Below are 26,605 nucleotides of genomic sequence, written 5' to 3' on the forward strand. Positions count from 1 at the left end.
TTGTGAAGAACGTTTCTTAACCCTCCTCTCCTTGCACCACTCACTAAAATAAGCACCTAAAGCTTATCTGAACTGTTTCTTTTCACTTTCAGTTGCCAAATATCTTCACAGAATGGCTGAGGTTTGAAAAGACCTCTGAAGGGGCATATTGCTGGCTCTTCACTCCCTCTCTCAAACTTTCTTTTTTAATCTGGAGCATGAAAACCCTGACAATCCTTTTGTCCTTTGCTTTATGCAGCTGCAGCCATGAACATGTCCATGGTGACAAGGACACTGCTTGAGCACTTTGGGAGGAGGGTGATTGTCCCTGTGTGTCTCCATGTGCTGGGCTGTGATCTAATCAGATCACCCTGAGTTTTTGGTCACATTCTGATGAATATTTAAAATACACTGAATTTGTAACTGGTATGAAACAAAATCAGGTATTTCAGGCTTCTCCTTGAGCAAGTCTGAATGTGACACTGAGTAACAGATGGAGTAACAAGGAACCAAATATGTAATATTCAGGAAATTCAAACTCAAGCTTCCCAGAGCTCATCCTGCCCTACAGATAAACCAGCTAAGAGCAGCACTGGTACACTACTGAAACAGCCCAATCTAAGTCAAACAAATGAGTAACAACAACCTGAGGAAACAGCACCATGACATGTTTTTACTGCTGGAACAGCAAACTCTCTTACCTGCTTAGCCTGGAGAAAAGACCAGAACTGACTGAGCATTCCCAGGACAGATATCTGAAGTTCTGCCTCCAGAGTGGCATCAGCAGAACTGCAGGCAGCCAGCAGGGCAGAAAGGGCAGTGTTCTAGGAGGAAAAAAAGTGTGAGACCAACCAGAACACATTTCATGCAAACCAACCCAAAACCCCAGGCTCGTATGAAACATCTAAAATGATACAAGGTGGCAAGAAGCCCAATGTGCTGCCTCAGCTGTTCAGAACAGCTAATCCAGCAGGAGAGCAGCCAACAAAGATTCCAGAGCTGGGAGACCATCCATGGCTCCTGTGAGTTTCACACACACTGCAGGTCATTTGCTGCACTGGCAGTAGCAATTTCATGTGGAAGCCTCTGGTTTCTCATGTTCCTTCATCAAAGAGACCAGTGAGCATCTTTCAGAACTGATGCTGCATAAAACCAGCAGGTTTTAAAACTGAAGAGGAATTGTATGCTAAGGTACAGCATAAATGAGAAATTCTGAAGAAAAATAGATCTGCTCAGCCAGAGAGCAAACACAGAGAATCACAGAACCTCCACTAGCACAGCAGAGCTCCTAAGGTGCTGCATACTACAAGAAAACATTAAAATGAGAGATCTTGCTTATGCACATGCCAGCTAGGCATGGCAAAAAGCTGTGCAGCAAACTGAATAAGAGAACTGAGGTGATAACAACAGAATCCTTTGAAAAACGAGAGTTCAGTCATTTTTCCAGAGAGAAGCAAATCTCCTCACCACAGGAGGGAGCCCTCCCAAGGCTCGGCCGCTGTTCAGCCACTGCCGGCACCGCTGGAGCCCTGCCGAGCACAGCTGAGACGACACTTGTGCCCTGAGGTCAGGGCTCAGGGCTCTGAGGGACACGTGCTGCCACACAGCCAAGTTGGGCACCTCTTCAGGAGGAAATTCATGAGCAAATTCCACCTGGAAACAAAAGGCAAGAGAATCTAAACAGACCAGAAAACCATTTGGTAGCCTGAAAGACGAGAAACTAGAATGCACTGCTGGTTTGCTTCAGATTAATTATGTGAAAAAAAAAAACTGTGTAAAGTATTTCAATAAAATCCATCTTTTAATATGAAAAATTTTTAGAAACTGCCACTTGTCACACACAAGACATCAGAATGATTAAGCAACTGATTCTTTCAGCTGCTTGAAGCATTGGCCCTAGTGAGTAGAAGTGGCTTCAGCCCCTCCAGGGTACACAGAGAGGCACTGACAGGACAGGACACTCCTCTTGACACCTGATATCATGAGATGTCACAGATGCAATGACAGGACACAGTTTCAGCCAATCTGGGGAGATGTGCTGTTTTCATACTTTGTTAAAAAAAGACTTTCTTGCTACCCAGCAAGACTCTTAGAAAGGTCAATGTGCTTTTCTTGTTTTAAAGAGCACACCTGCACAAAGTGGGACCCACAATAAATGATAATTTAGTGACCTAATAACTTAGACTAAGTAATAACAAGTGGAGCAAGTGAGCACTCAACATCTTGTCACTTGTCCAGAACTGAAAGGGAATATTTGAACACAGGGCACTGATTCAAATCTCTTCTAGTGACAGCAGCAGATGCTGGTGCTGAACTTGCCTGATGCTCTGGAGCCATCAGGAACAGCATTCTCCTCAGCAGCACAGCCAGGGCAGGGACCTGGCAGCAGTCACTGGGCCAAGCCTTTACCTGCGTTGGGGTAAAAGAGAAATGCACCTCATTACACTGAGGGAAAAATCACCACTGAGCAAACAAATTCTTTGCAGGATATTCTGAGAGCTGCTGTGTGGGATCATAGCAGTTACACTGGAAATGAAATAAGCAGGGCATATGGGTTTGTATTTTCACTGTACTACTTCTGCTAATTATTAAGCCAGTTTGCAGAATTCAAATCTCCATTTGAATCTTTGCTGGTAGCACTCAAGAAACTTAAAACTGTGGTTCTTACCAAGTGGGCAATCACATTAACATGGTGAGCACAGAGCTCAGCTGTTCCATACCTGAAACATGAGAGACAGCAGCTTGTGAATCTGTACTTCCTATTCTTCTGCAGACTAAATATCATAAATCTGGTCTGAGAAATTGCAATTTCTTCTAACATATTTAAATTTGATTTGCAGAGACACAATTTAATTGAGACAACCATTTCAAAAATCAGTTATTAAAGAGAGAAGCTGTGTTCCTCTTGCTTGCAAGAACATAGAAATGGCTAAGCCATTTCTATTCCTAATTTTCAAAATATGTTCTGTATCTGAAAATAATCCAAGTCTGGGACAATTCTGTCTTACAAAAATCTCTCTCAAGCAAACTGCAAATTATGTACAACAACAAGAGAATGAACTGGATCTGTGGGAAACCTGCTTGACTGTACTAGGAGCATGTTACCTGGCAAGGAAGCACCAGGAGTCCATTGCCAGCAGAGATGTGATCATACTGGAACCCAGCACAGCTTCCAGCAGGGCATGCTCCTGAGGAGAAAAAGCAAAATTACCACAGCCTGAATACCACAGAAAAGAAAACATTAAACTTTTATAACATTCCCTACTCTGAAAGAGAATAAAAATTGGCAAGACCACTGAGGTCCTCATAAACTTTCTTTTCCCTTTTCCCAAAAGTGACATTTGCTGTGTAACTGAATTCCAGCCATGCAACTGCTGATTTCTACAAAACCATCTCTGAGATGGTTCTCTCTGAGCATCTTTTCATTAGAAAGAACCCATTCTTTTTAAGCAGCACCTATGCATCACAACAGCTTGATAAGCAAATTGATAAGCAAAAGCCAATCTTACCAGCTGAGGGAAGTGTGATGGGAGTGTGGAAGCAATGAAGGAGCACAGGTGGACACAGACATAGTGATAGAGGCTGATGGGAACTGCTGGCTGTCCTGGACTGAGCACCTGTGGCAAACACACAGGGAGAGAAAGCTCCCCACAACACTGCTGGAAACTGAGGAAGAGAGCTGACAACAAAGACAGGCTGCAAGGGGGAAAGGAAAAAAAAAAAACAAAAAAAAAAAAAGAGAAAAAGAGAACAGTTTAATTACAGATATTGAGTTCCAAATCCTGCAAGCAACATTGGGATTACAAAATCTTTGTCTTCAGCCAGAAAAGATAACAATAACTTCAGTGCTTTTACATCAGATTCATGCTGCTGACTGCCTTCCTCTTTTCCCAGTTCAAGTGATTATTAGAGGGTTCAGGCATAAAAGTGTGAGACTTTAACTTAGTTACATTCAGAGCCTTATTCCTACCCTACAAGTACATTAAATACCACTCCCTCCCTGAAAAAACAAAGCCATCTCTGTCTCTGTATCCTTCACTCCTGAGGCAATGATCAGATCCTGTTAGTCTTGGCACAAGGATGGAAATCCATAGTGACAATTTTCCAAGTTCAGTTGCAAAGGAAGCTGCAGCAGCTGAGCCCCTTTGTTTGCCTGTTTGACTGCTGTGGTGATAGAACTAAAATAAAAACCTTTTTTGTACCTTTTGCCTGTGTTCCAGAGAGTTTGCACTTCTTCTGGCTGAGAGGACAGCTTGTCCATTATGGTAAGCAGGAGGAGACACTGGGGCAGCTGCTGCTCAGGAGGGAGACCTGTAGAAATTTGGGTTTCAAGTGTGAAAAGTGTGTAAGCTGGCTTGTAAGCAAGTGTAGAGGCAAATTGATGAGCTGTCTCAGAATTGTGAGATGTTGGTGAGGGCAGAAATCAAGAAGAGCTTGTTGAGACAAAAAACTGATATTTTCCCAGGCGTGCTACTTTTCACAGAAAATATTTACTTTATGAAAAAAAGCTGTCTTAAAATCCATCTTTGAAAGTTTGTGGCAAATGTGGATTGAAATTATGTAAAAGAACAGAATTGACAGGATTTCTGCTAATCAGATTAACAGTGAAGTTGCTATGAGTACTTTGGAAAAGATGAATCCAGCCACAACATAAATTATCTGTTATAAAATCCACCCAAATTAGCAGGCCATCAGCTCTATCACAGCACTTACAGAAAAACCAGAAACAAGCAAGTGAGTACAGAATATTATGGTCCAGAAAGTCAAAATGTCAATGCTGGGATTGCACTTTCAACCCACCTAAATTTTCACTTAACACTTGTTCCATGAAAGGACTAAAGGGAAGGAGCTGGGTGATGAGAGGGTCCAGAGCCACAAGAAAAACCTGGGATATTTCATCTTGATGAACTTCCAAGATCTCTGGAGCATAAAGACTGGGAGGAAATTTGCTGAGGGGAAATGGAAAAAAAAAAAAAGTTAAATATTCTCAGTAGCATTTTTAGGCAAATTCATTATTTCCTTGTTCCTGTGAAATAAAAAACAGAAAAGGCTCCCCATTTTAAAATGTTATAGCTCAAGAGTTATAACTCTGCATCCAGCCTTTAAAATAAGCATCACAATCCAATATTTTACTAAACATTTAAAGAAAACCTTACAAGCTCACAGAAAAATGTGTGTAAAATACATAACATCTCTCAGAAGAAACATATCAGATCACAAAGAGTCAAGTGAAAGGGAAAAGCCAAGAAAACACTTTTATACATGATTTTACAGCCATAAATATCACAGCACTAACTTAACACATGACCCTAAAAGGGTATCACAGCTTCTCTGAAGAGGAAAAAAAACACCTTGAGCAATAAAAGAAAAAAATTACCAATATGAGAATAAAGGAAAAGATAATGAAATAACCTTATAATCTTGCAGCTTATAAAGTGAACTGTAAAACTGCTGCTTTCCTACTCAAAAATCCTGCTCATTACTCCCTGAGTGAATAAAAGTTTACAACCTTCCACTTGGGAAAAACCTACAAGGGGAGGTAAACTTAGAAGAAGAAACTCATAAAAAAAATATCCACCCCATCTTGCAGTGGAACATGCACTGAACTCAGGTGCACATCTCACCACAGAGCCTGGTTTGAATTCCAACAAAGGGCAGAAATCAGCCCTTTCATAAAATAAACAATTATTAGTATAAAGTCTGGGTTCTCTTATGCTTCCCAACCACTGCAGCAACCAAACTTTTTGAAAGAAAAGTGATAAAACTCTTGCAGACATTTATAAGTGTAGCATTACAAGAGTATCTGCTTCCAGGAGAACCAGAGTCCTTCTGTGAGATTCCACAAGATTATTAACACAATAATAAAGTTATGAAAAATTTCAGGACACTATTTCTGATCCCCTCTTTCTCCAGGACAAATTTTTCCAAACTTTGTCTTAAAGTAGAAACAATCTGTCAAAAGGCACTGCTGACACCTGCATTTAGTTGTAGAGGCTTTTTTCTGCATATCCTACACATAATTTGTTAATAAATCTTGCATAAATAATTGCTATGAAGTTAATTGTTTGTCATTATGGGACATGCACAGTATTGATCAAGAATAGGGTTTAAGGTAACTATAAAACACTAAACCACCTAATTTATTAAAAATATTTTAGCTTTCAGTACATGAATGAGAAGTGCATTTTTACACATCAAAATATTTGTAATTTAAGAATGTAATACTGAAATGTTATTAAGATACTATCAATAATCAATTGTTTGTACTTCACATACCTGTAGATCTGAAGAAAGAGCTGATGTAACTGAGAACAAGAATCAGAGAGGCAGGCACGAAATTCCTGCAAAAGCCATCAATATTGAGTGATACTTTTAAAATAAAATCCATTATTAATTACATTAATTACTGCACATCTCCTACCAACTCCTCAGTCCCACTGCATGAAACAACCTGTTCCAGTTTATTTTTCTGGGAAATCCCAACAGAAATCCTGCACAGGCTTGTGAGCATTTACAGGTGGAAGAACTAAAGCAGGTTATGCCTGGATGTTAATTATACTGCCCCTATGGGACAGCTGTAAATCATTAAAATATTATACAGTAGAAAATGATTCCATCTGCAGACCAGAGGCTTAAATTTAATACTAACATAGAACTGAAGTATTAAAACCTACCTTGGTGTAGTGTACAAGGGAGTTAGCAAAGAACCTGCACAGTTTCACTGTCCTCTGGAACAGCCTGAAGTCAGTGCCCTCCTGCCCAAAAGAAGCAGTGCTAAAAGTTAATTTAGAGTAATTAATAGAGAGTAAAATAAAAGTTAGCTTGCTAACAGTGTTCAAACCCTATTTCACATTTGATTCTTCACAGACTGTACAGCTAAGGGGGGAAAACTTTAAAAATATTTAGTGTGTATGCTTCAGCACTTTCAGAGCAATATTAAGGATTTGCCTGACCTTGGGATATTGTCAGTTTAGGAAATAAAGACAAATTCTCACCTAGTATGGTGAAAATTTAGTGTCTCACTAAAACATCCTCAATCTACACAAAGCTGTGGGCCTCATTTTCATGTGCTTTCAAAGGTATTCTGTCATGAAATAAATAAAATCCCCAAAAACCCAAACCAAATTACTCCAAGCAATAATACAGCACAAAGAATTTCTCCTCTTCAAGTTCACTGGCAGCTTTGGGAGCTTTTTAACTCACCTGTACTTCTGACACCTTCATTTGCTCAGCCAGCTGCAAACAGGAGTCAAAAGAAAGAAGAATGTCCTTGCACAGGCCACTGAGGATGTCACTGTGCTTCAGGTGGCACTGCAGCAGGGAGTGATGCTTCAGGCTTTGCCTGAATGACAGGAATATATATAAACAGGTATTTAACTGTCAGAAGTGATCATGCAATGAGTTCTAACAAACCCAAATGAGTAATTATTCAATTTAGCCTTTTATACAGCAGTGATTGGTGCAATATCTGTGAGCACTGAAAGCAGAAACTCAGAGAACAACCTTCTCCATGGCCATGACTGAAACCCAGGGCAGAGTCAGGATGGAAGTTTGAAAGAGCAAAATCAAGGTAAAAACATCAACAGAACTGCAGGTCAGACCTCTTCATGTCATCACTCAGACAACAGTGTTGCAAATTTTCTTGTGCATTTAATTCCAGAAAATCAAGTTTCTATAACTTTTCATACCCATTCCTACCTACTTTCACTGGCAGTGCTCCTAGCTAAATTTCCTTACTAGCTGCATTAAATTCTCTCATTTTAATTTTATTAGAACCTCTGAGCACAAAGCAATTGATTGATTCATTATTTAAAACTACACCACAATAAAACCCAAAGAGTTTAGCTACATACTTGATGATGAACTTCCATGTATTGGCATGAAGAGCATGGTCCATATTGGAAATGACAGAGCAGATCTCCAGCACAGTGTGGATTACTAAGGAAATAACAGCAACAGAGTTAAATCAGATTTATGAGTTCACAGCAATCCCAAAAGAATACTGAGAGAATACCAGCACACTGACATACATTAGGAAAATGGCTCAGTGTTTAGGTGCTGCCCCTGTCCTACAAATCTACACAATATTCCTACAGCTTCAGGAGAAAAATGGAAATATTTCAGGTTCAAAATGCTGCTTTCTGAAAAGCTGGTCCAGACAGTAGGAACTGAGAACACTCAGGAACCTGTTTTAAAATTTCAAACATACTCTCCAAAGAAAAAAGGACAGAGTAAGACTAAAAAAGTATCAAATCCATGTATACCTGACACCATATATGTGATGTCATCTTCAGTGGAAGCAGAGTCTATGGAAATCAGATCAACCAGTTCCATCAGCTGTTTCTGAAGGGAGTAAGTTTCCTTGAACATGGATTGGAGGAGGTCAGAAATTAAGTGCAGGTGTCCATAGTACACTGATTCACTGTCCTGAAATGGGGAGGAAGAGGTTTGTAAAACAGCTCAGGACTCACAGCCTGATTTTTCACATGCAGAAAGCATCAAGAGCTTTGCCATACATTTCTCTGGAGAAAAAGAACAAGGCACAGATGTACCTACTTTAACTCAATACACAGCCCTTGAGCACTCAATATAAAATATGTTCACCTGCAGCTTGTGGGAAACTAATGAGGTCTGGCTGGATCAGACCTCCATATTTTTGAACCAAATTTTTGACAATGTCAGCAGCAAAGGAAGTAGCATTCCAAAGATTTCCCAACACCTTCATATTAGAATTACCATATAAAGATATGGCACCTGAGTTTGTGTCCTGACATGGAAAACTGATGTAAATGTTCCCATAAGAAAGAAGTATTAAAAATATTAAAATGAAAGGCAACCAGAAGTTAGCGGGTCCTAATCTTGTATTATTTTCAATGCTTGGAGGGAATTACTGTTGCACCTGAAAATCCAGATCAGTCCATATCTGAAACTGATACACAGTGCTCACTGTAACCAACATAAACCTGCTAATCTCAGCTTTCAATCCACTCTGGAACTTGCCATTTGTAGCTCTGTAAATATTGTAGCCATCACTGCACAGATGCCTCAGAGCACTCTGCTCATGAGCAGAATGTTCAGTTAGCACTGATGCAAAGGATGGAAACAGCCCAGTGTGAGCTTCTCACCAGCAGGTCAGATTTGCTGGGCAGACAGATGAAAAATCATCTCTGTACCTGTGCACTCAGTGCAGTCTGAAAACAACTTAACAACTAAAATTAAAAGAATAATACTTTAATGTGGTATTCACAGAGAACAGAGAGAGATGAACAGAGAGAGATGTAATTCTCCCAGGATTTTTCCTGGGAAAGGCATTAAGAACCTCAGACAAGAAGAGAAAACAATTCTTATCTCTACTCACTGCTCCTGTTTGGCACATGTAGAATGTGTTATGGAGATTATTTACCCAAAGTGATTTGTTAATTGGACACCAGTGAAAGTTGTTTTGATTCCTTGGCCAATTGGGTCAAAGCTGTGTCCTGATTGTTTCAGACAATCACAGGTTTTCCTTTAGTATCTCTTTTGATAACTATATCAAAACTATCATAATTATATTCCTTAGTATAGTATCTCTTTAATATGCAATATAGCATAGTATTAGGAGAATATAGTATACCTTAAAAAAACAATTGTTCAACCTTCTGAATCATGGAGTCAGAGCACATTATTCCCCACATTGGAGTCACCTTACAACTATACTTCAACAACAGCATGATTTCAAAATAAGATCATCTTCTGAAGCGTTCCCCTGTTGTATTGCACTAAATAGTTATTAAGTTGTTTGCACTGGCTGTTTGTATCCTATCACCACATGGTCTTCCATGGGCCCCCAAGCATCAGTGTGGTGGTCTCTCCCTGATTTACACCTCCCATTGCCCCTCCTCACTTGTGTCCCACTTGCTGTAGTCCCTCTCCTCCAGCCCCCTTTCCCAGCCCTTAAAACCCCTTAGAGACAGCTGGCCTGGCCTCTTTTTTCCCTGTGGGTCCTTTCCATCTGGTGGTTCTCCTGGGAACAAACTGAGGACATTTGTCCCCACGTGGAGAAGAGCTTCTGGTCTTCTCCCTTTGTCCATGTAAGATGGTGTGGGCTGGGGTCCGTAGCTAGCTGGACTGGACCCAAACAGCCACCCAGACATGGATTCTTCCATTCCTACATTCCCAAAAGCCAAGGAGCAGCAGGATTCCTGTGCTGCCAGCAGAGCCCTACCTTGCAGTGAGTGAAGGTGCTTTTGACCACGCAGAGCAGGGAGGAGGGCAGGGAGCGGATGCCGCGCAGGGACAGCTCCTGCACCGAGCACAGCGAGCGCACGCAGCCCGTCAGCGTCTCCAGCAGCTGCACCACCGTCTGGGATCAACACTGAACACCATCAACACTCCTGCAATGCCTCCAAAAGCATCTCTTCTGAGCTGAAATACACCTGGGCTTTATGGCACTTAAAGCTCACTGCTATTTGTATAAATAAGTTTGTTAAAGATGAATGAAGCTCCAGAGCTTTTCTCCGTACCCTTTTCTCCATACCGTACTCTTCATGAAAACTCCTGTTTCTTTCACTATTATTCTGAATTTTAAAATTCAGAATGAAGTGACATTTGTATAAACGGGTGCCAGGTTCACTCTTTAAATATGGGGAGTCACATTCCATCTGCAGGAGGGACTTGGAGCAGAATTTGAGATGATTTTTTAAAATTATTATTAGCATCACATGCTAGATGTAATCAAATCACAACATTCACAAAATGTTAACTGAACTTCAAATACAAAGGAAGATTAAATCACATTTTAACCACCAAAAACATCTTAAAACCTTTTTAGTAATTAGTAATTTAGCAGTTTAGGTAAAAGCAAAGAGTGATGTAAACATTATTTTGACAGCTTATGAGATGGGACTTGCCTGGAGCAGATTCCTCACAGTACTGCATAACTCTGTACTCTGGCTGGTCAGTCCTTTGGCCTTGCTGCATAATTCACACATCAAGTTATCAAAGAACTGTAGAGTCTGGGAAAACACAACAAAAAATGAAACATTTTACTTACAAAGGTACACAAAATAATAAATAATAAGATTAAAAAATTAATAACAAATAATAACACTATTGTATACCTGCTTGCTGCCTTGGCATGGAGGCACAGAGAGAACTCACAGCAGAAAACACTTTGCAGCATTTCAGTCATAAAGCATGATATAACAAGAAGTAAAAACCATTTTTATGTATATATTATAGACAGAAGACATTTTAGCTGTCTTATATATTATTCATTAATAATATATTTAATTTATACAGATAATGTATAATAAATAATATTATATATTATTTAATATGGTATATTAAATATAATATATTATTATACCAAAGATTTTTACTTAGTTAAAACCACATAATTTTAAAAAATATTTTCATTTTGTCTCAGAAAAAATATTTGCTTGTTGAAAATGATTATTAACATTTTGAATACATTAAAAATGTCTGTGACATACAGACAACATTTATTTCTACTTTAATTGAGGTTTTTGGATGAGTGTTACTTTTGAGACTGCAAAGACAGTGAGGCACATGCAGGATAAACAGTGATCCTTTTTCAGGATATGCCTATTATGAGACAATTTTCTTGTAATCTTCAAAAACTTGTTACTTGAGATAAAATATGAGAAAGGAAAATCAAGTGCTTTTTACTGGCTTCTTAAAATGGACAAGCTGAGTCTTGAAACTTAAATCAGTAATTTGGCACCTCTTTACTTCACTTAAAATGCAAGCACTGATTTTAACACACCTATGGCACAAAATTCTCCACCATTTATTAAAAAAAGAAAACACGTGTGAGGTCAGTATGGTCTAAAAGATTATTCACTATATTAATTCACAAATTTCACAACATTCATTTGTGATATGGGAGTGGTGAGCTCTTCAGTTTACTTGTCCTGAGAAGCTCCCTCACTTAAAAATTCTCCACCTTGGTAATTTTACAAAAAGCCCAATTTTTTCAGAAAGAAATAAAAGCCAAGTTTATTGCTGAATATAGAAAGTAGAACATTGCATATTTGATTTTCTCCCTATTGTAAAGAACAAGAACAATCACAGAAACAATTCAACACAACACTGTGAAAACTCTTAATGAGTAAATTTCAATTTTTGTATCCCATAGATATTTTGCAACCCCAAAGAAGAATCATTGCAATCTAAGCAGGTTCTAACCTGGACTGACAGAAAATTCCACAGTTAATGGAAGCTGTCCTACCTTAGGTAATACTTTTGAGAAAAAACTTTGTTCCACATCTTCAAGGCTGATATGTGGCAAAAACATTTCAGTCAGGATCCTCAAAATACCTGCAAAGAAAAACATTTACAATGTGTAACTCTCAGAAATATACATCAACCTACCAGAGGAAATAAAGAACTGCAGAAAGCAAAAAACAAAACAGGTACTTGATTTTGAGACAGGCAACAGAACATTTGCCTTATCTGAAATGCATGAAAACACACATACATGACCTGAAAAATCAAGGAACTGTAATAGCTCCAACATGCACAAACCCATCAAAAAAAGCAGCACACCTGACTAAACTTAGCTGAAGGCTGAGCACGACTGCCAAGCCTGCAGATCCACAATTTGCCACATTCCAAACTGCAAACAGTAGCAAGTTTTATAATGCAACATAATATGCAATGTAACAATTTTAGCAACACTCATAAACGGTTACAAATAAGCCTAATTTTCTTTAAACTATTAGCTTTGTCACCGGGAAGATAACAGCCCGAAAGACAATAAAACACTAGATAAGAAACACTTTTTTTGTGTATTTAAAGATCAGAAGTGGCAGAAAGGAAAAAGCAGCCTTAGATGCAGAGTTTCTATAGGGGCATTTATAAAGCTTATTCAATGTGCAGTTAGTGGAATATACAAGGTCTAGCAGGATTGCTGAAGGCTCCGAAAAGTTGTAGCAGAAGCATTTTAAGCACTGCAGCGATTTTAATTTTAATGCAATTGCAATACAGGGCTCCACAGGAAGAGGCATTTCTTAGCCATTACTTACGAATATGCTCAGTCCAGTCCTCAGACTCTGCATACATTGAGTAAAAACGTTAAAGAAAATCAAACTTATTCTGCTATAAAGGCTAACTTTAAAGCATCTGCAGAAGCCACAGCGACTTCTACTGAAATTGCTGGGGATGCTCCACAACCAACGCAGGCTGACAGCCCGGAGTATCCACAGGATCAACAAAGTATTTCCAAAATGTATTAGAGAGTAAGTCTTGAGGGATTGGTTTTGTTGGGTTTTTTTTCGGTTTGGGTTTTTTTAGGGATTTGGCTTTCTTTTGTTTTTGGGAGGATAGGTGAGAGGTGTGTCGGGGATTACCTACAGTGCTAAATGAACCACACGCGATGTTCTAGACTCTATAAATTTTTTATTCCAGGGAAAGGCTGTACCCGTCTCCAGCGAAACTCCCGGCACCCAGCCCCTCACAAAGGTCCCACCGCTCTCCCTCACACACATTCTCGAACCGTGGAACTCCGAAGGAAGCAAACACCCCCCAACAAGCACCACTCGTGTGCCTTTCCCACAGCCACCCCGAGCCCTGCTGGGAAGGATATCAGGAGCCGGGGCAGCACGGCGGGCAGCTCCCGGCGGCACAGCTCCCAGTCCCAGCCGTCCAGCTCCCGCAGGAGCTGCTCGGGGTCCGCCTGGGACATGGCGGCGGCCGCGCTCCCCTCAGCGCGGGGCAGCGGCGGGAGCGGCGCCCGCGCTCCCACAACGCCCCGCGCCCGCCCGAGGAAGCGGAAGCGGCTCCGTGAGGGAGCGGCGGGGATGGCGGAGCGTGGCCCGGAGAGAGCGGCGGCCGCGGGTGGGTGCGGGCACGGCGCGGGGAAAGCGGGGTGGGAAACGCTCCCGGAGCCCCCAGCCCGGCCTGCGGGGCCTCTCCGAGCGGTTTGCGCCCTTTGAAACGCGGAGTCTGAAACGCGAGCTGGCAGCTGTCCTAATTCCCTTGCCCGGTATGTGGGATGGGGTCAGCTGTGACGCTGTGTTTTAATAAAATTAAGTGGTTAGAGAGCCGTTTTTAAAATTCCAGAATAGTTAGGGTTGAACGGGAGCCCTGGAGATCAGCCGGTCCAACCGCCCTGCCAAGGCAGCGTCCCTGATGCATCCGGGTGGATTTGGAATGTTTCCAGAGAGGGAGACTCCACCGCTTTCCAGGGAAGCCTGGTAATGAAAATCAGGATGCTACAACTAGACAAAATAGATTTGTGCTGATATTAATGATACATAAAACTATTTACTCTTATTTCCAGCAGCAGTTCACCTGGCTCTTGGCAAGACGTCTGATACTGCACCGGTGAAATACTCTGTCCTGCAACAATACCTACATAAAAGCTTGGCTGTAATAAATTAAGCTTTTAAAAATCGTAATTCCTGAAAATGGATTTTCAGTTTAATTTTGCTGTTGATGAAAATGAGAACAGCGAGGCAGATGCTCACTTCTTGCTGCTGTGCTCTCCAGAACAGAAGCAGGAATCTACACATAAGAGCAGGGAAAATGCTGATCTTGCAGCAAAGCCCAGCCCAAAGCTGGCTGCTGCTAAGCACCAGGATGAGGCAGCTTTGAAGAAAAACCTCTGTGTTAAAGCTGCCAAGGAGCACAGCATTCCCCAAGACCTCAACAAAGTATTGGAAAATAAAGTCATGGAAACAGTATTGGGCCTGTCTCATGTAAAGCTGTCTGTGGTGGAAAGGACTTGTTCAGGTGATGCTGACAGCGAAGGCATTGTGTCCAAAAGTGTTTCTTCTCACTCTGATCTCATCCCAGGAGTCTATGAAGGAGGGCTGAAAATCTGGGAATGCACCTTTGATCTCATGGATTACTTGACTGAGGCTGAGATAGAATTTACCAACAAGACTGTACTGGATCTTGGCTGTGGGGCTGGATTGTTGGGAATTGTTGCTTTACAGGGTGAAGCTGCCAGAGTCCATTTTCAGGACTACAACAGCACAGTGATTGATGAAATAACCTTGCCTAACGTGGTGGCCAACTGTATCAGTGAAGGCAGGAGTGGGAAGGACAGAAAAGCCAGCAATCCTCCTTCAAAGAGGCCCAGGAAAGCAGAGAGCTCACCTGATGTGCTCAGCAGATGCAGATTTTTTTCTGGAGAGTGGTCTCAAGTCAGCCAGCTCCTGTCAAACAGCAAACCCTGTTTGAAGTATGATGTAATTCTCACCTCTGAGACCATCTACAACCCTGACTACTACAGTGCTTTGCATGACACACTGGCTCAGCTCCTGGATGCAAATGGCCGTGTGTATTTGGCAAGCAAAGTGCATTATTTTGGGGTTGGTGGTGGTGTCTCTCTCTTTGAGAAGTTCATTGAAGATAAAAATGTGTTTAGAACCAGTTTGGTTAAAACAATTGATCAGGGTCTGCAGAGATGCATTATGGAAATTGCCTTTAAAAATTCCTGTTAAAATTAAACTAATGATCTTCCAAAAAATAACTCAAAAATGTTTTAACCCTCATGTCTCTCTTTGCTTTTTCCTCTGTTATTCTGGTTTAACAAATTAAGGATGGTGGTTGTGGAAATGTCTGACAAATTCTGGTGTTTGACTAGAAGTGAGAGACCTTTCTGGTGTTAACTCTGCATAGAGTTCTGTTTAAAGCAGCATCTGTTTATGATAATTAATTTATACATAAGATTAAGCAAGTCATTGTCTCCAGCCAGGCTTTCACATTCTCTGTCAGCAGGAGAACTGTACATCACAGGAATGACATACATGACATATTGTGGCTGAATGAGGTAAATTTAGCATCCAAAATTAGTGCAAGAGGCTTTTCTCAATCTGCAGCCAGATTCAGGCAGGGACCACACTCCTCTGAGCTCTGCTGCTTTGCCAGCAGAGGGAGTTGTGATTGTATTTATCACTCGTGGGGATCTCAGAAATCCATGTAATATTTCCATGTGCAATGCACACATAACTTATTCAAGCCCTTTAAAGAGTGTAACAATGTTAACTAGTGTAGTCTGTAAATTTTTGTATTTAGATTCTGTCATAGGCTAAGAAAATTTCAGCAAGGAATTAGAAAAAGCCATGCTGGTTTAGAAGCTGACTTGAAAGAATATTCTACACAAGGTAAGTTCCTTCTACCAACCAACATGCCTACAAATGAAATACTGGAGGATGATGAACTGAGCTTTAGAGATAATTGGAAAAGGAGATAAACTAAGCTATTACAGGAGTTTAATAGATTGCTGTACTGTTTTAACATGATTTTTCCAGAAATTAATTTCCCCTTTGTCTAAACTTGCTGGGGGTACTACTGAACATCCATCCACACCTCTTCAATCTTTTCACAGTTTGGCAGGACAGAAGCACTCAGAAAAGCCTCAAATACAAGGCACTTCCCTAGGCTGAAGAAATGGGAAATTTCTTCAGTGATGTTGCTGAAGAAATTACTGCAGACAAAGCCCCAAAGAACTACACAACCCGGTCTTGAGCACTCACTGCCACTGGCAATTCAAACAAAACAAAAAAAAAAAGGAAATCCACTGCATGTTTTGCCCTGGCCAAAACCAGACAGAGAGCTCTTAGCTGCTTTATCATATGCCCTTGCAGAAATATAAATTTGGAGGCAGTGACCACTGCTGTGAACTGGATGCAAGGATCTTCAGTGTAGAGCAGAAGGAAACAGTCTGAGAGGATGGAAAGGAACATAGCACAGCAGTGATCTAAATCACTTTAATTATGCCATCACATTTCCATCACTGAAGGGGCCCAAAGTCAATCCCAAGGTTCCTGTTTTGAACCTGCTGCTATTAAGAGAGAGTTGTAAAGGATTTCCTGTACTTCACAGAAGAGCCTTCACTACTGTTTCAGGGTATTTTGAAGGGATGCTTTGGAAACTACTGGATTTAGCCTCTCAGGATAGGAGAGGGAAGAACAAAGTCAGTTTTGCCATGACTGCCACAGTGCTTTGGAATTTTTCTGCATCAACTCTGAAACTTAGTGATGATAACTGCTGACTACAGACTGAGGAACAAAAAAAGTTTTAGGTTTGGCAAATCAAGAAGGTACTGTTAACAGCTCTTTTTATTCTTTTTTCTGCCAAAACAGATGCTGGAAACAAATGGGTTACCATTTGTCATTTTTAAAACTCAATTCTTAGATAAATCATGGCTTGCACTGAATAGGTTGTTCTACACCTGCTAGTCTAGTGCAGTTCCAGAGAACCATACTTCAAGTAATAAAAAATATTACAAAGAATATGGTTAGGAACAAGAATCTCATGTAATTTTGGATGAATAAATTAAGAAAGTACTTAAAATCTTGTATAATATCTCCTCTTGATAATATTCCACTATCAAACTCACCGTATTTGGTTTAATTACTGTGCCTTCACTCAGTATTTGGCTCAAACACAGCTGGTTTTGTGCAAATACAGAATCAGAATTTTTAGGACTTCAAGGGAAGAATGGCAGAGCCACAATCTTATTGTGACTGCACACCTGCAAAACAAATAACCCCCACACAATATAATTAGCTTCCAATTTCAGAATCTGATTAGAAAATGGAAGATGCTTTTTCTCAGGTGAAATCAGCACAATTAGCATTGGGATTTCCATATCTGAGATGAGTTGTGTTGTTAGAATTCAGCAGGTACATGCTGAGAGGAAACAGAATTCAACACTTAGTTTTGTAGGTTGTTGATGTTTTAACTTCAAATAATACTAATTTCCCTTATTTATGTTAAGGCTGCCACTATCTGAGAAATCCTCACCACCCTAGTAACCAGAGTCCTGCTCCTCTTCACAAACTGGAATAGAAGAAAATAAACTTTTCATTCCTTTGTAACACTTGTATGTATTACTTAATGACCAAGGAAATTAAATTGCCCCAAATGACATTGCACTAAAAAAATAACTGAACTGGGAGGTCCCTCAAAGTATTTTTTTTTTAATGACACATTAAAATCTATGAAGAAATAAAAGGTAGAGATCAGCTAGTAACTCAGTTTTGATCAGCTCACTCCAAATCATCACTGTTTTTCCTCCCCTCACATTTTGAACACGTCATTACAATAATAAATCCAATGTAAGTTATGTCTTTCCTGTAACTATTGTAGAGACAAAGATTAAAATCAGTCATTAAATACCTCAGGAAACTAAATTGAAAGGCTTGTTTGTTTTAACACAATTATCCCTAACTGATGACTTCCATCTGAAGACTATTTGCCAGTTTTGGGAAATGAGGCTATTTAAAACTCAAGTCTGTATACTGGCAGCTACAGTTGTTTTACTAAAGCTTAGGGGAAAAAAAGCCCTTGATCATGGAACTGGGAAGTGCCCAATTTGCAGGTTACTGATTTGTGTGCTATTCTTGGTTCTAAGGCACTGAAATCAAAATCTTGTTAAGTAAAATCAATCCTGTCATCATTACCACAGTATTTGAAGTGCAGCCAGACAACCAGGAACTCAAAGTGAAGCAAAAAGAGCAGATGGAAAAGGAGGCAAGGATGGTGGAGGGGAAAATCCAGGCTGCAAGTGAGGGAATGTGGTGCCAACCAAGAGACCTGGAGCACCAGGTTTAGGACATTCTCCTCTGAGATTATTGGGGTGGAGACCCTGGAACTCCTCTGGTGAGGACTGGACTGAAAGGTTTGAGGATGAGAACAGAAAATTCCTCTCCACAACTGAAACAAAAGCACAGAAGGATCACAGCTGTAAGAGGGGGAGTAACAGCAGGATTTTTGGTGATAGAAACTGGCCTGAAGTGTCTCAGATTTCCTGGTTTGTACTGTTAGAATCACTTGCATGCTGAAAAGAAAAGGCTTCCCTCTACCACCAGGTACTGCTGGGTAAGTGCAAGTAGGAACCACAGAAAAGGGAAGAATATACCAGTCGTCTAGAATATATCATCATCCAGAATTACCTCTGCAAGTCAGCAAGCCTTCAAGACAGCAAGTCAATAAATCCACGAATTAAATGAAAAGTATCATGAAACAAAAAGCCTGAAAACTAACAAGTAAATTTACAACAAACAAAAGGCAACATCCTGTCACAACAAGAGGGTGATGTTTGCTAATTCAGGCACTTGTCTAGGTGTACTGAGGAGGTAGTTTGAAATAATTACTGCTAAGAAAATAAAAAGAAAAAAGCATTATTAAATTCACACAAATCAAAGCAGTCCAGGGGAATCAGAATGAAAGAAGCAGAAGTTTTACATTGCCACCAGTCTGCTCTAGGGAAGGTTCTTACAGGAAAATCAAATATTTTGACTATTACTTCTGCAGAATACTAGATTTTAAAATCATTGAGTAAATCAAAGATTTGGATCATTGAAGAACTGTAACAGTCAACTGCACCCTCCACAACAATTTTTTTTAAAAATTAGGATAGTGGGTAAGAAAGGTGAAAAGCCTAAAGAGTAATAGAAAAACAAATTGAAAACACTGAAGACCAGTGAACAGGTTTGGCCCAGTGGTGTTTGAAGTATCCTACAATAGATCAGTGAAATGGGACTGGATGAAAACAAATTAGAGGTAAGGTGGTGTGGGGGTGTTTAACTAAAGGGCACATCAAAAGGTCAGGAAAAAGGGTTAGAACTCCAGATTCTGCACAATGATCTAAAAAATAAGATACATCTGAGGATTATATTACAAACTATGGCAGAGTCCACTCACTCCAGATTGATGGTTACACACATAGAGCACACATTCAATTTTATTTATCAAAGTGCAGCTCACAGTTACCAGGTTGGAACTGCTCATTGTGCTCACAAGTTTATTTCTTGTCATCTGACCATGTAATTTCATAATCTGTATATTCTTTCTTCAGTATCTCTACAGTGACTGAGTGATCTGCTTTTCCATAGCCCTGCAAGACAGAACAAATTGCACATGGACATTAAGTCTTCAGAACCATTCAGTTCTTATCAGCACAAAATTGTTCACATGCAAATCAAAAGTTGTAAAATAGATACTCTTGTAGTATTATGTTTTATTTTTCTATTATCCTCTCCACTTCCCTCCTCCCCAAACTGAAGTTCCAGAAAATAAATGAGATAGAGTCACATATAAAATGCATTTTTTACACAATTTCTCCAGCAGAAAGTTTGCTTTAAAATGTTCCCAACCCATCAGGCACTGTATTTATGGAATGTTGCTTTAAACCACAGAGATTGCATTGACCCACTTTGATGTGTGAGCATACAAACAACTGATTTGGCTCAGCTGAAGGGAAAGGGAATAAGCAAACAAGTGTGAGCATTTGAGCACTACTCTGGCCACTAAAGAAATCACAGCCTTCATGTTTTATTTATTTCCCATCCTGCCTCAGCTGATAATAGCACAATTTTAAGTATCTGTGCTCTTCAGCCATTGCAACTCCCAGGTAAGGTCAGATGGCCCATGTGGTTTTTAGCCCTTTAGATTTTAGATTTTAAAATCTAAAATTTAAGATTTAAAAATCACTGGTCACAGTGTTACTGTTTCACTGAAATTTAAGGCAGTTGTGGCGAAAGTGGCTTTTCCATTATTGTCTTACATGATCAGAGTTATCTTGATTTCTTATTTCAGAACTACACATAACAACAGTGCAGTACACAGATAGAAATCTCTGATTTACAGGTTGTTTTTCCCCCATAACATTTCACATGAAAGTTTACTTAGAATACTGAAAAAAAGAGTCCAAGGTTGTATTATCAAACAAAACATACTCTTATTCATCAGTGACAGCCCCAAAGAGGAACAGCTTAAATAAACAAGCATTTAAACTGAAAAGGTCAAAGTTGATGCATTATGAAATGCAAGCTTTTCAAAAATAACAGATAATACAGTTATGTCAGTTGGAAAGCAACAGATCCACGGCTCACTCGCCTTGGCAACCACTTTGAAGACCTCATCCAGCCTTAAAAATAGCAGCACAGCTCCAGAAGAAGTTAGTAACTATTTCTCTGGTTTCAATAAAACACCAAGGTACTTCTGTTTTAGAGTCTGACACCAAACCTTCAAGTCAAAAGAAGCATTAAACCAATAAAATTAATATTTTAACTTCTGACCTGGGACTGAGGTGATCTGAGCCTCAGGGTCTCCACCTGACAGAAGCCCTGATGGCAACAAAATTCTGCTTTTACCTGATGCTCCTCTGTGAGCATCAAGGCACCAACAGCAGAGGATAAAGTCTGTATCTCAGACTGCAAGAGTTGACCACTGCCTCTAACACTTAATTTGGCAGCTAGATTAATAATACAGCTCTCCTGCCTTAAAACCATGGTTTTTCTAATTTAACTCACAAGTGAGCCAGGTAATTTTTCCAGCTAATGTTTGAAATGTGATGTAAATTGCCAACACTCATCATGCTATTAACTAAAAATCACACAGCATCAGAGACAGAAGCATTTGAAGGAAAATGAGAGATGCACTTACTGTTGAGAGCCCAAATACCCTGATTTTCTTGTCTTTGCTGTTATGTTCAATTTTCCCTCCTCCAAGGCATTTACATTCATATCCCAGCTTTTCCATCTCAGGATTTACTTTTTCAAATATATGATCTGCACAAGAAGAATGGTGAGAGACATTAGAACAGGAACTAGGCATTACATAGTCTAGAACTCATTTTTGGCTACTTTCTTATTTCACCTATGAGGCAGGGAGGTTTCTCTTCAGAGGCACAGAAAAGCTGCAGTTAAAGCCGTTTAGTTTGTTATTTAGTAAGTATATTGTTCTCCAAAAGTAAGGTGATTTTGTCAGGAAAATTAATCCACTAATACCAGAGGTTTATGTTCACAAAGGATACAGAGGAATCCTGTAACTTTATTTGAATGAAGGGAGAGGTCATGGGCACTTCCCGTGGGGTCTCTCAAATTGTTAGAAGACACAATCTCCTTTTTATTATCACTTTTTCTCTTCTCTCTTTCCCTTTAAAGGTACAGACTTCCCCAGCCACCTAACAGACCCCATTTCTAATGTGTACCTCCCACCTTTTTTCTTTCTCCTTTTGTCTCTGTTCTTTTTCTGCACATCCAGGGATTTAACACAGTCTTGAGCAAGTCTGTGTCAATGAGTGGAATTCCATGGGAATTTATGGTTCCCCCTCCATTGCTTTTTTCACCTCTCAGTATTTGCCCTTATCTACCCTCAGGCCCGCGGTTTGCAAAGACACCTCCTCATTCCCTTCAAATGGGCTCCAAAACAGCACATGACAGATATATAGCCCCAAATTTTCCCATCACCCAGGGGACGCAGAAAGTGGAGAAAAGGGGACTTTTGAGCTGTTTAGGGCAGGGCTCCCCCTCCGCCTCAGACCCGCCGGGGTCCGGCGGCCGCGTCCCACCGCCGCTGGGGCCCCGCTGCGGCCGCTGCCCGCCCGGCCCCGCGGGCTGTCACGCACTGTGGAACTCGGCCGCCTTGGTGCCGCGGACGATGTCCCGCTGCTCGCCGCCTCCCGGGCGCTGCAGGCGCACCAGGATGTACTTGAAGGTGCCCTCAGGGTCGATCTCCACGTCCCGCACGGCGGCCATGGCGCTGCCGCCGTGAGGGCGGGAAGGCGCGGGGCGGGGCGGGCGCCATGGCGGCCGTGAGGCGGGACGGGCTGTGGGCGGCCCGCCCTGAGGGGACGGGCGGCAGCGGCTGTGGGCGCCTTCAGGTGCCCGCCGATAAAAACGAGCCGAGTTCCATCGTTATGTCAAATTGCAAAGTTGCGCTTCTGCAGATCACTTTTGTGTAGCCACATACAACCTTAAAAATAGCAGCGCAGCATCTGCCTAAAAAGAAATAAATTACTATTTCTCTGTTTTCAATGAAACGCCAAGATGGTTCTGTTACCGTCTGACAACAAATCCCCAAGTCAAGAGAAGCATTAAAGCAATATAATTAATATTTTAACCTGAGACTGAGGTCATCTGAGCCTCAGCGTCTCCACCTGACAAAACCCCTCATGGCAATAAAACTCTGCTTTTACCTGATGCTCCTTGTGAAAATGCATGTATTTTATGATTGGCTTTTTGCAAATATTAAAATGAATATTATATGCGTTGTGTTAGGAAGTAATGCTGTATTAATTCTCTTAAGCAGTGTGTTAAATACAGTTTTAGGTTATGACAAAATGTTAAAATAGAAACTATGCTATGTAGGATACTTTCTTTAAAGAAAGGACTCGCAGTGAGATAGCAGCCACAGGACACCTAAATCTTAGAGAAAAAGAATTTATTGGTCCATTATCAGAAGAAATGAACTTCTTCCTGCCTTAAAGGCGATGTTAGGATTCAGAGGAAGAAGATGACACTGACCAGGCAGAATCCTGTGTTTGAATGGAATTTATGCATCATGGATGAGGTGTATGAATATGCAACAGGTTATTGTTTTTAAGGATTAATCCTCTGTTAACGTGGGTCCTTTTTCAGGCTTATTTTTCCCAGAAAGAGGTACCCGGACGTCTGTAGCTTTCTATTGTCTCATATTGTCCTAATTCAAATTGTCCAAATTATTATTACTCTAACTGTATTAGTATTTTTATAACCATTTTAATACTATTAAACTTTTAAAATTTTAAAAGCAAGTGATTGGTGTTTTTCACACCACATCCAGCTTTAAAAATAGCAGCACAGCATCTGCCTAAAAAGAAGTAAATGGCCATTTCTCTGGTTTCAATAAAACACTAAGGTGCTTCTGTTACAGAGTCTGACAACAAATCCCCAAGTCAAGAGAACCATTAAACTAATATAATTAATATTTTTAACTTCTGACCTGGGACTGGGGTCATCTGAGCCTCAGCGTCTCCACCTGACAAAACCCCTCATGGCAATAAAACTCTGCTTTTACCTGAGCTCCTCTGTGATCATCAATGCACCAAAAAGCAGAGAAATGAAATATTTTGCATGAACTTGTGAAAAACGCCAATCACTTATTTTCAAAATTTTAAAAGTTTAATAGTAATAAAATGGTTATAAAAATAGTAATACAGTTAGAGTAATAATAATTTGGACAATTTGAATTAGGACAATATGAGACAGTAGAAACAAAGCGTTATGGATGTCCAGGTACCTTTTTCTGGGCAAAATAAGCCCGAAAAAGGACCCACGTTAACAGAGGATTAACCCTTAAAAACAAGAGCCTGTTGCATATTCATACACCTCATCCATGATGCATAAATTCCATTCAAACACAGGATTCTGTCTGGGCAGTATCAGCTTCTTCCTCTTAATCCTGACGGCGTCTTCAGAGCTGAGCGAGGCAGGAAGAAGTGTATTTCTTCTGATAATGGAGCAATAAATTCTCTTTCTCTGAAAGATTCAGGTGTCCTGTGGCTGCTATCTCACTGCAAGTCCTTTCTTTAGGAAAAAAAGTATCCTACATAGCATAGTTTGTATTTTAAAATTTTGTTATAACTTAAAACTATATTTAACACGCTACTTAAGAGAATTAATACAGCATAACTTTCTAACACAACACATATAATATTCATTTTAATATTTGCGAAAAGCCAATCACAAAATACGCATTTTTCACAAAGTGGTTACTCCAAAATCAGGCAAATTTCAGATTTTAAAGACTAGAATTTTTTTTAAAACTTCAAAACATCAGGCACTTCCACATAACTACATTTTGTTACGTTGTAGATCACTTCTAAGTAAACTATTTTATTCTTTTCATGCATACAAATATTTAAGTTATTGTTGAAATTAATTTCTCCATCAACAATAGCTTTAAAATCTAAAACTAGTGCTTGAATACTTTCTCTAAATACACAAATGCTATATAATTTAAAATATAATGAAATCATCAGTAAAACAGAGGAGAACATATAATCTAAATTTAGTATTTAGAGATATTACAAAGATAAATCTAAATTAGGGGCCAGTTAGACTATTTTGTTATTAGACTGCTGGTTAATTAGACAATTATTGGTTACTGTACAATTATAGCTGCTTCCTGAGCTACTTTATTCACTGCGATAAAGGTTAATTTAAAAAATTCAAGCATTTTGTTATTTCAGAAACTGTCGTTAGTTACCTTGTTTCTGCACAGAGCAACAGCAAATCTGGAAAGGGAAAAAAGAAAAAAATGCCCAGAGCCCTAGGGAGTTGAACCCTTACTAACTAAATTTTAGAGGGATGAAAAGGTGTGAAGGGCTTTAAGTAGAAACCAAGCTCCTGCCTCAGCTGTTTGGGATTTTCAAGGCAGGCAGAGAAAGTGATAAAATCAGTGCCTAGTTAGGATAATGAGGCTTAGAGAGTCTTGTGGAGCTGAGGTGGTTGTTTAAGCTTGCTTTATCTGGCCCTAAAGGCCTGTAGGATTAGCGTTTTAAGTTTGTTTCCAGTAATCTTGGAAGGTCTGGCTTGGTTGTGGTTGGTTACTTTGTTTACCAATCACCCCTAACATCTCATGTTCTGATTTATCCTGTACTAACACAGCTTATGGAACTTGTTTTGTTTGCACAAAATCTCTTTTTTCTTTTTCACTGGAATGATTTCCTTCATTTCCTCCAGCACAGAAATCTGTTGCGTGGCTGTGAAAACTTTTATTGCCCCATTTTAGTTATGATGCACGAAAGGAACTAGCAACAAACAATAGTGGTGAGGATGGCAAAGGAAATACTTGTGGCATACCTCAGAAGCTAAACTTGAAAGGAATTTGCTCTCAACAAGGAGGACAGGCATCAGGCTTCACCCTACATGATGATTTAGTAATAATCCCAGCAGAGCTTCGTCCATTTCTCTTGAATGCTTCACCCTTCCCAAGCACCCATCTTGTCCAAGAGTAGTTTCCTATGCCATGCCCAGGTACAGGAGCTTCCTCTTGGCTTTTAGGCCATTTTTAGAGAAAAATTCCCCGCTGCTGGTGGGAATTGTTGGTGCGTCACTTTGTGGGCCTCAGGGGTGCAGAGAGGATGGCACGGGGTGACAGGGGTCCTCAGCCAGACACAGCCTGTCTCCAACAAAACTGCACACAGGGACTTTCCTTTTGTCATGGCCTTGGCACTGTTTTCTGAAAAAAATGAGAGGTTTTTTATTTATTTGGTCAAGGGACATCTTGTCTCTTTGCAGAGGAGTCCTAAAAACAATTGTTTGGGTCTTGTTTTGCATTGCAGTTTGCAGGATTTGGATTTCACCCAAATGAATAAAATTGCTCTGTTCATGTCCTTCCTATCATCAGATCCTGTAAACCAGGAATATCCTAATGCCAAAACATCTTCATCTTTTTAGCAATTTAAACTCTAAATGGCAAGTGACTAGAGAAGCTATATTATTATTTTGCAAAGCTCTTAACTACACACTGTGCTGCAGTGAAACTCAACATGAGATTCTCTCAAGCCATTGGATCAATCCAGGCTACTAAAATCAGGAAAGGGGAAGCAATCACTTTGAATTCCAGGTGTATAAATTTCTCCTTTTATTGAGCTCTCTGACAGAGAGCACAAGATGTAAGGATACATTTAGCCCATGCTTGTATTACAGGAAAATATTAAGGAAAGGCTTTTGAAGTAGGTGCTTTCCATCCCATGTAACCCTCACACAACAGAGAAAGTAAAATGAAGGCTGATGTTTAGCTGTACTTGCAAATTTATTTTTTATTCCAGAGAATGAGTAACCCTGGGATTGATTAGATGGATCATAATACACTTGTACAAAGGAAACGCACTGTTCTA

General features: G+C 40.1%; 3 protein-coding genes across 7 annotated transcripts in view; 1 reads left to right on the forward strand and 2 right to left on the reverse strand.

The window, feature by feature from the left end:
* Window positions 1-13,047, reverse strand: part of FIRRM (FIGNL1 interacting regulator of recombination and mitosis) — a 16,444-nt gene extending 3,397 nt beyond the window's left edge. Inside the window, exons 1-17 of the mRNA XM_058808193.1 lie at window positions 13,008-13,047; window positions 12,212-12,300; window positions 10,869-10,973; window positions 10,184-10,321; window positions 8,244-8,406; window positions 7,833-7,917; window positions 7,183-7,321; window positions 6,654-6,734; window positions 6,256-6,320; window positions 4,780-4,928; window positions 4,182-4,290; window positions 3,489-3,675; window positions 3,085-3,167; window positions 2,648-2,699; window positions 2,299-2,388; window positions 1,447-1,632; window positions 681-803 (exon numbers count right to left, since the gene is read on the reverse strand). Of these exons, the coding sequence (XP_058664176.1) occupies window positions 681-803; window positions 1,447-1,632; window positions 2,299-2,388; window positions 2,648-2,699; window positions 3,085-3,167; window positions 3,489-3,675; window positions 4,182-4,290; window positions 4,780-4,928; window positions 6,256-6,320; window positions 6,654-6,734; window positions 7,183-7,321; window positions 7,833-7,917; window positions 8,244-8,406; window positions 10,184-10,321; window positions 10,869-10,973; window positions 12,212-12,300; window positions 13,008-13,044 (1,881 nt within the window). The 5' untranslated portion in view covers window positions 13,045-13,047. The remainder of the gene's footprint in view (window positions 1-680; window positions 804-1,446; window positions 1,633-2,298; window positions 2,389-2,647; window positions 2,700-3,084; window positions 3,168-3,488; window positions 3,676-4,181; window positions 4,291-4,779; window positions 4,929-6,255; window positions 6,321-6,653; window positions 6,735-7,182; window positions 7,322-7,832; window positions 7,918-8,243; window positions 8,407-10,183; window positions 10,322-10,868; window positions 10,974-12,211; window positions 12,301-13,007) is intronic.
* Window positions 13,048-13,766: 719 nt separating this feature from the next.
* Window positions 13,767-15,754, forward strand: METTL18 (methyltransferase 18, RPL3 N3(tau)-histidine). Of its 5 annotated transcripts, XM_058808850.1 has the most exons (3): window positions 13,919-13,966; window positions 14,044-14,177; window positions 14,267-15,754. In XM_058808850.1, the coding sequence occupies exon 3, from the start codon at window positions 14,391-14,393 to the stop codon at window positions 15,429-15,431; it is 1,041 nt and encodes a 346-aa protein (XP_058664833.1). In that variant the 5' UTR covers window positions 13,919-13,966; window positions 14,044-14,177; window positions 14,267-14,390; the 3' UTR covers window positions 15,432-15,754. The 5 variants fall into 5 exon arrangements, with proteins under 5 accessions (XP_058664835.1, XP_058664832.1, XP_058664834.1 ...); XM_058808852.1 differs by lacking the exons at window positions 13,919-13,966; window positions 14,044-14,177 and adding an exon at window positions 13,767-13,818; XM_058808849.1 differs by lacking the exon at window positions 14,044-14,177 and having other exon boundaries at window positions 13,775-13,966.
* Window positions 15,755-19,647: 3,893 nt separating this feature from the next.
* LOC131560259 (14 kDa phosphohistidine phosphatase-like) lies at window positions 19,648-22,545 on the reverse strand. The gene is made up of 3 exons (XM_058808926.1): window positions 22,349-22,545; window positions 21,385-21,509; window positions 19,648-19,834 (listed from the first exon to the last, which is right to left on the reverse strand). Exons 1-3 carry the CDS (start codon window positions 22,476-22,478, stop codon window positions 19,742-19,744), a joined length of 348 nt encoding a protein of 115 aa, XP_058664909.1. The 5' UTR covers window positions 22,479-22,545; the 3' UTR covers window positions 19,648-19,741.
* Window positions 22,546-26,605: the final 4,060 nt, after the last annotated feature.

This window comes from Ammospiza caudacuta, chromosome 7 (assembly GCF_027887145.1).
Source record: "Ammospiza caudacuta isolate bAmmCau1 chromosome 7, bAmmCau1.pri, whole genome shotgun sequence".
Taxonomy (NCBI): Eukaryota; Metazoa; Chordata; class Aves; order Passeriformes; family Passerellidae; genus Ammospiza; species Ammospiza caudacuta.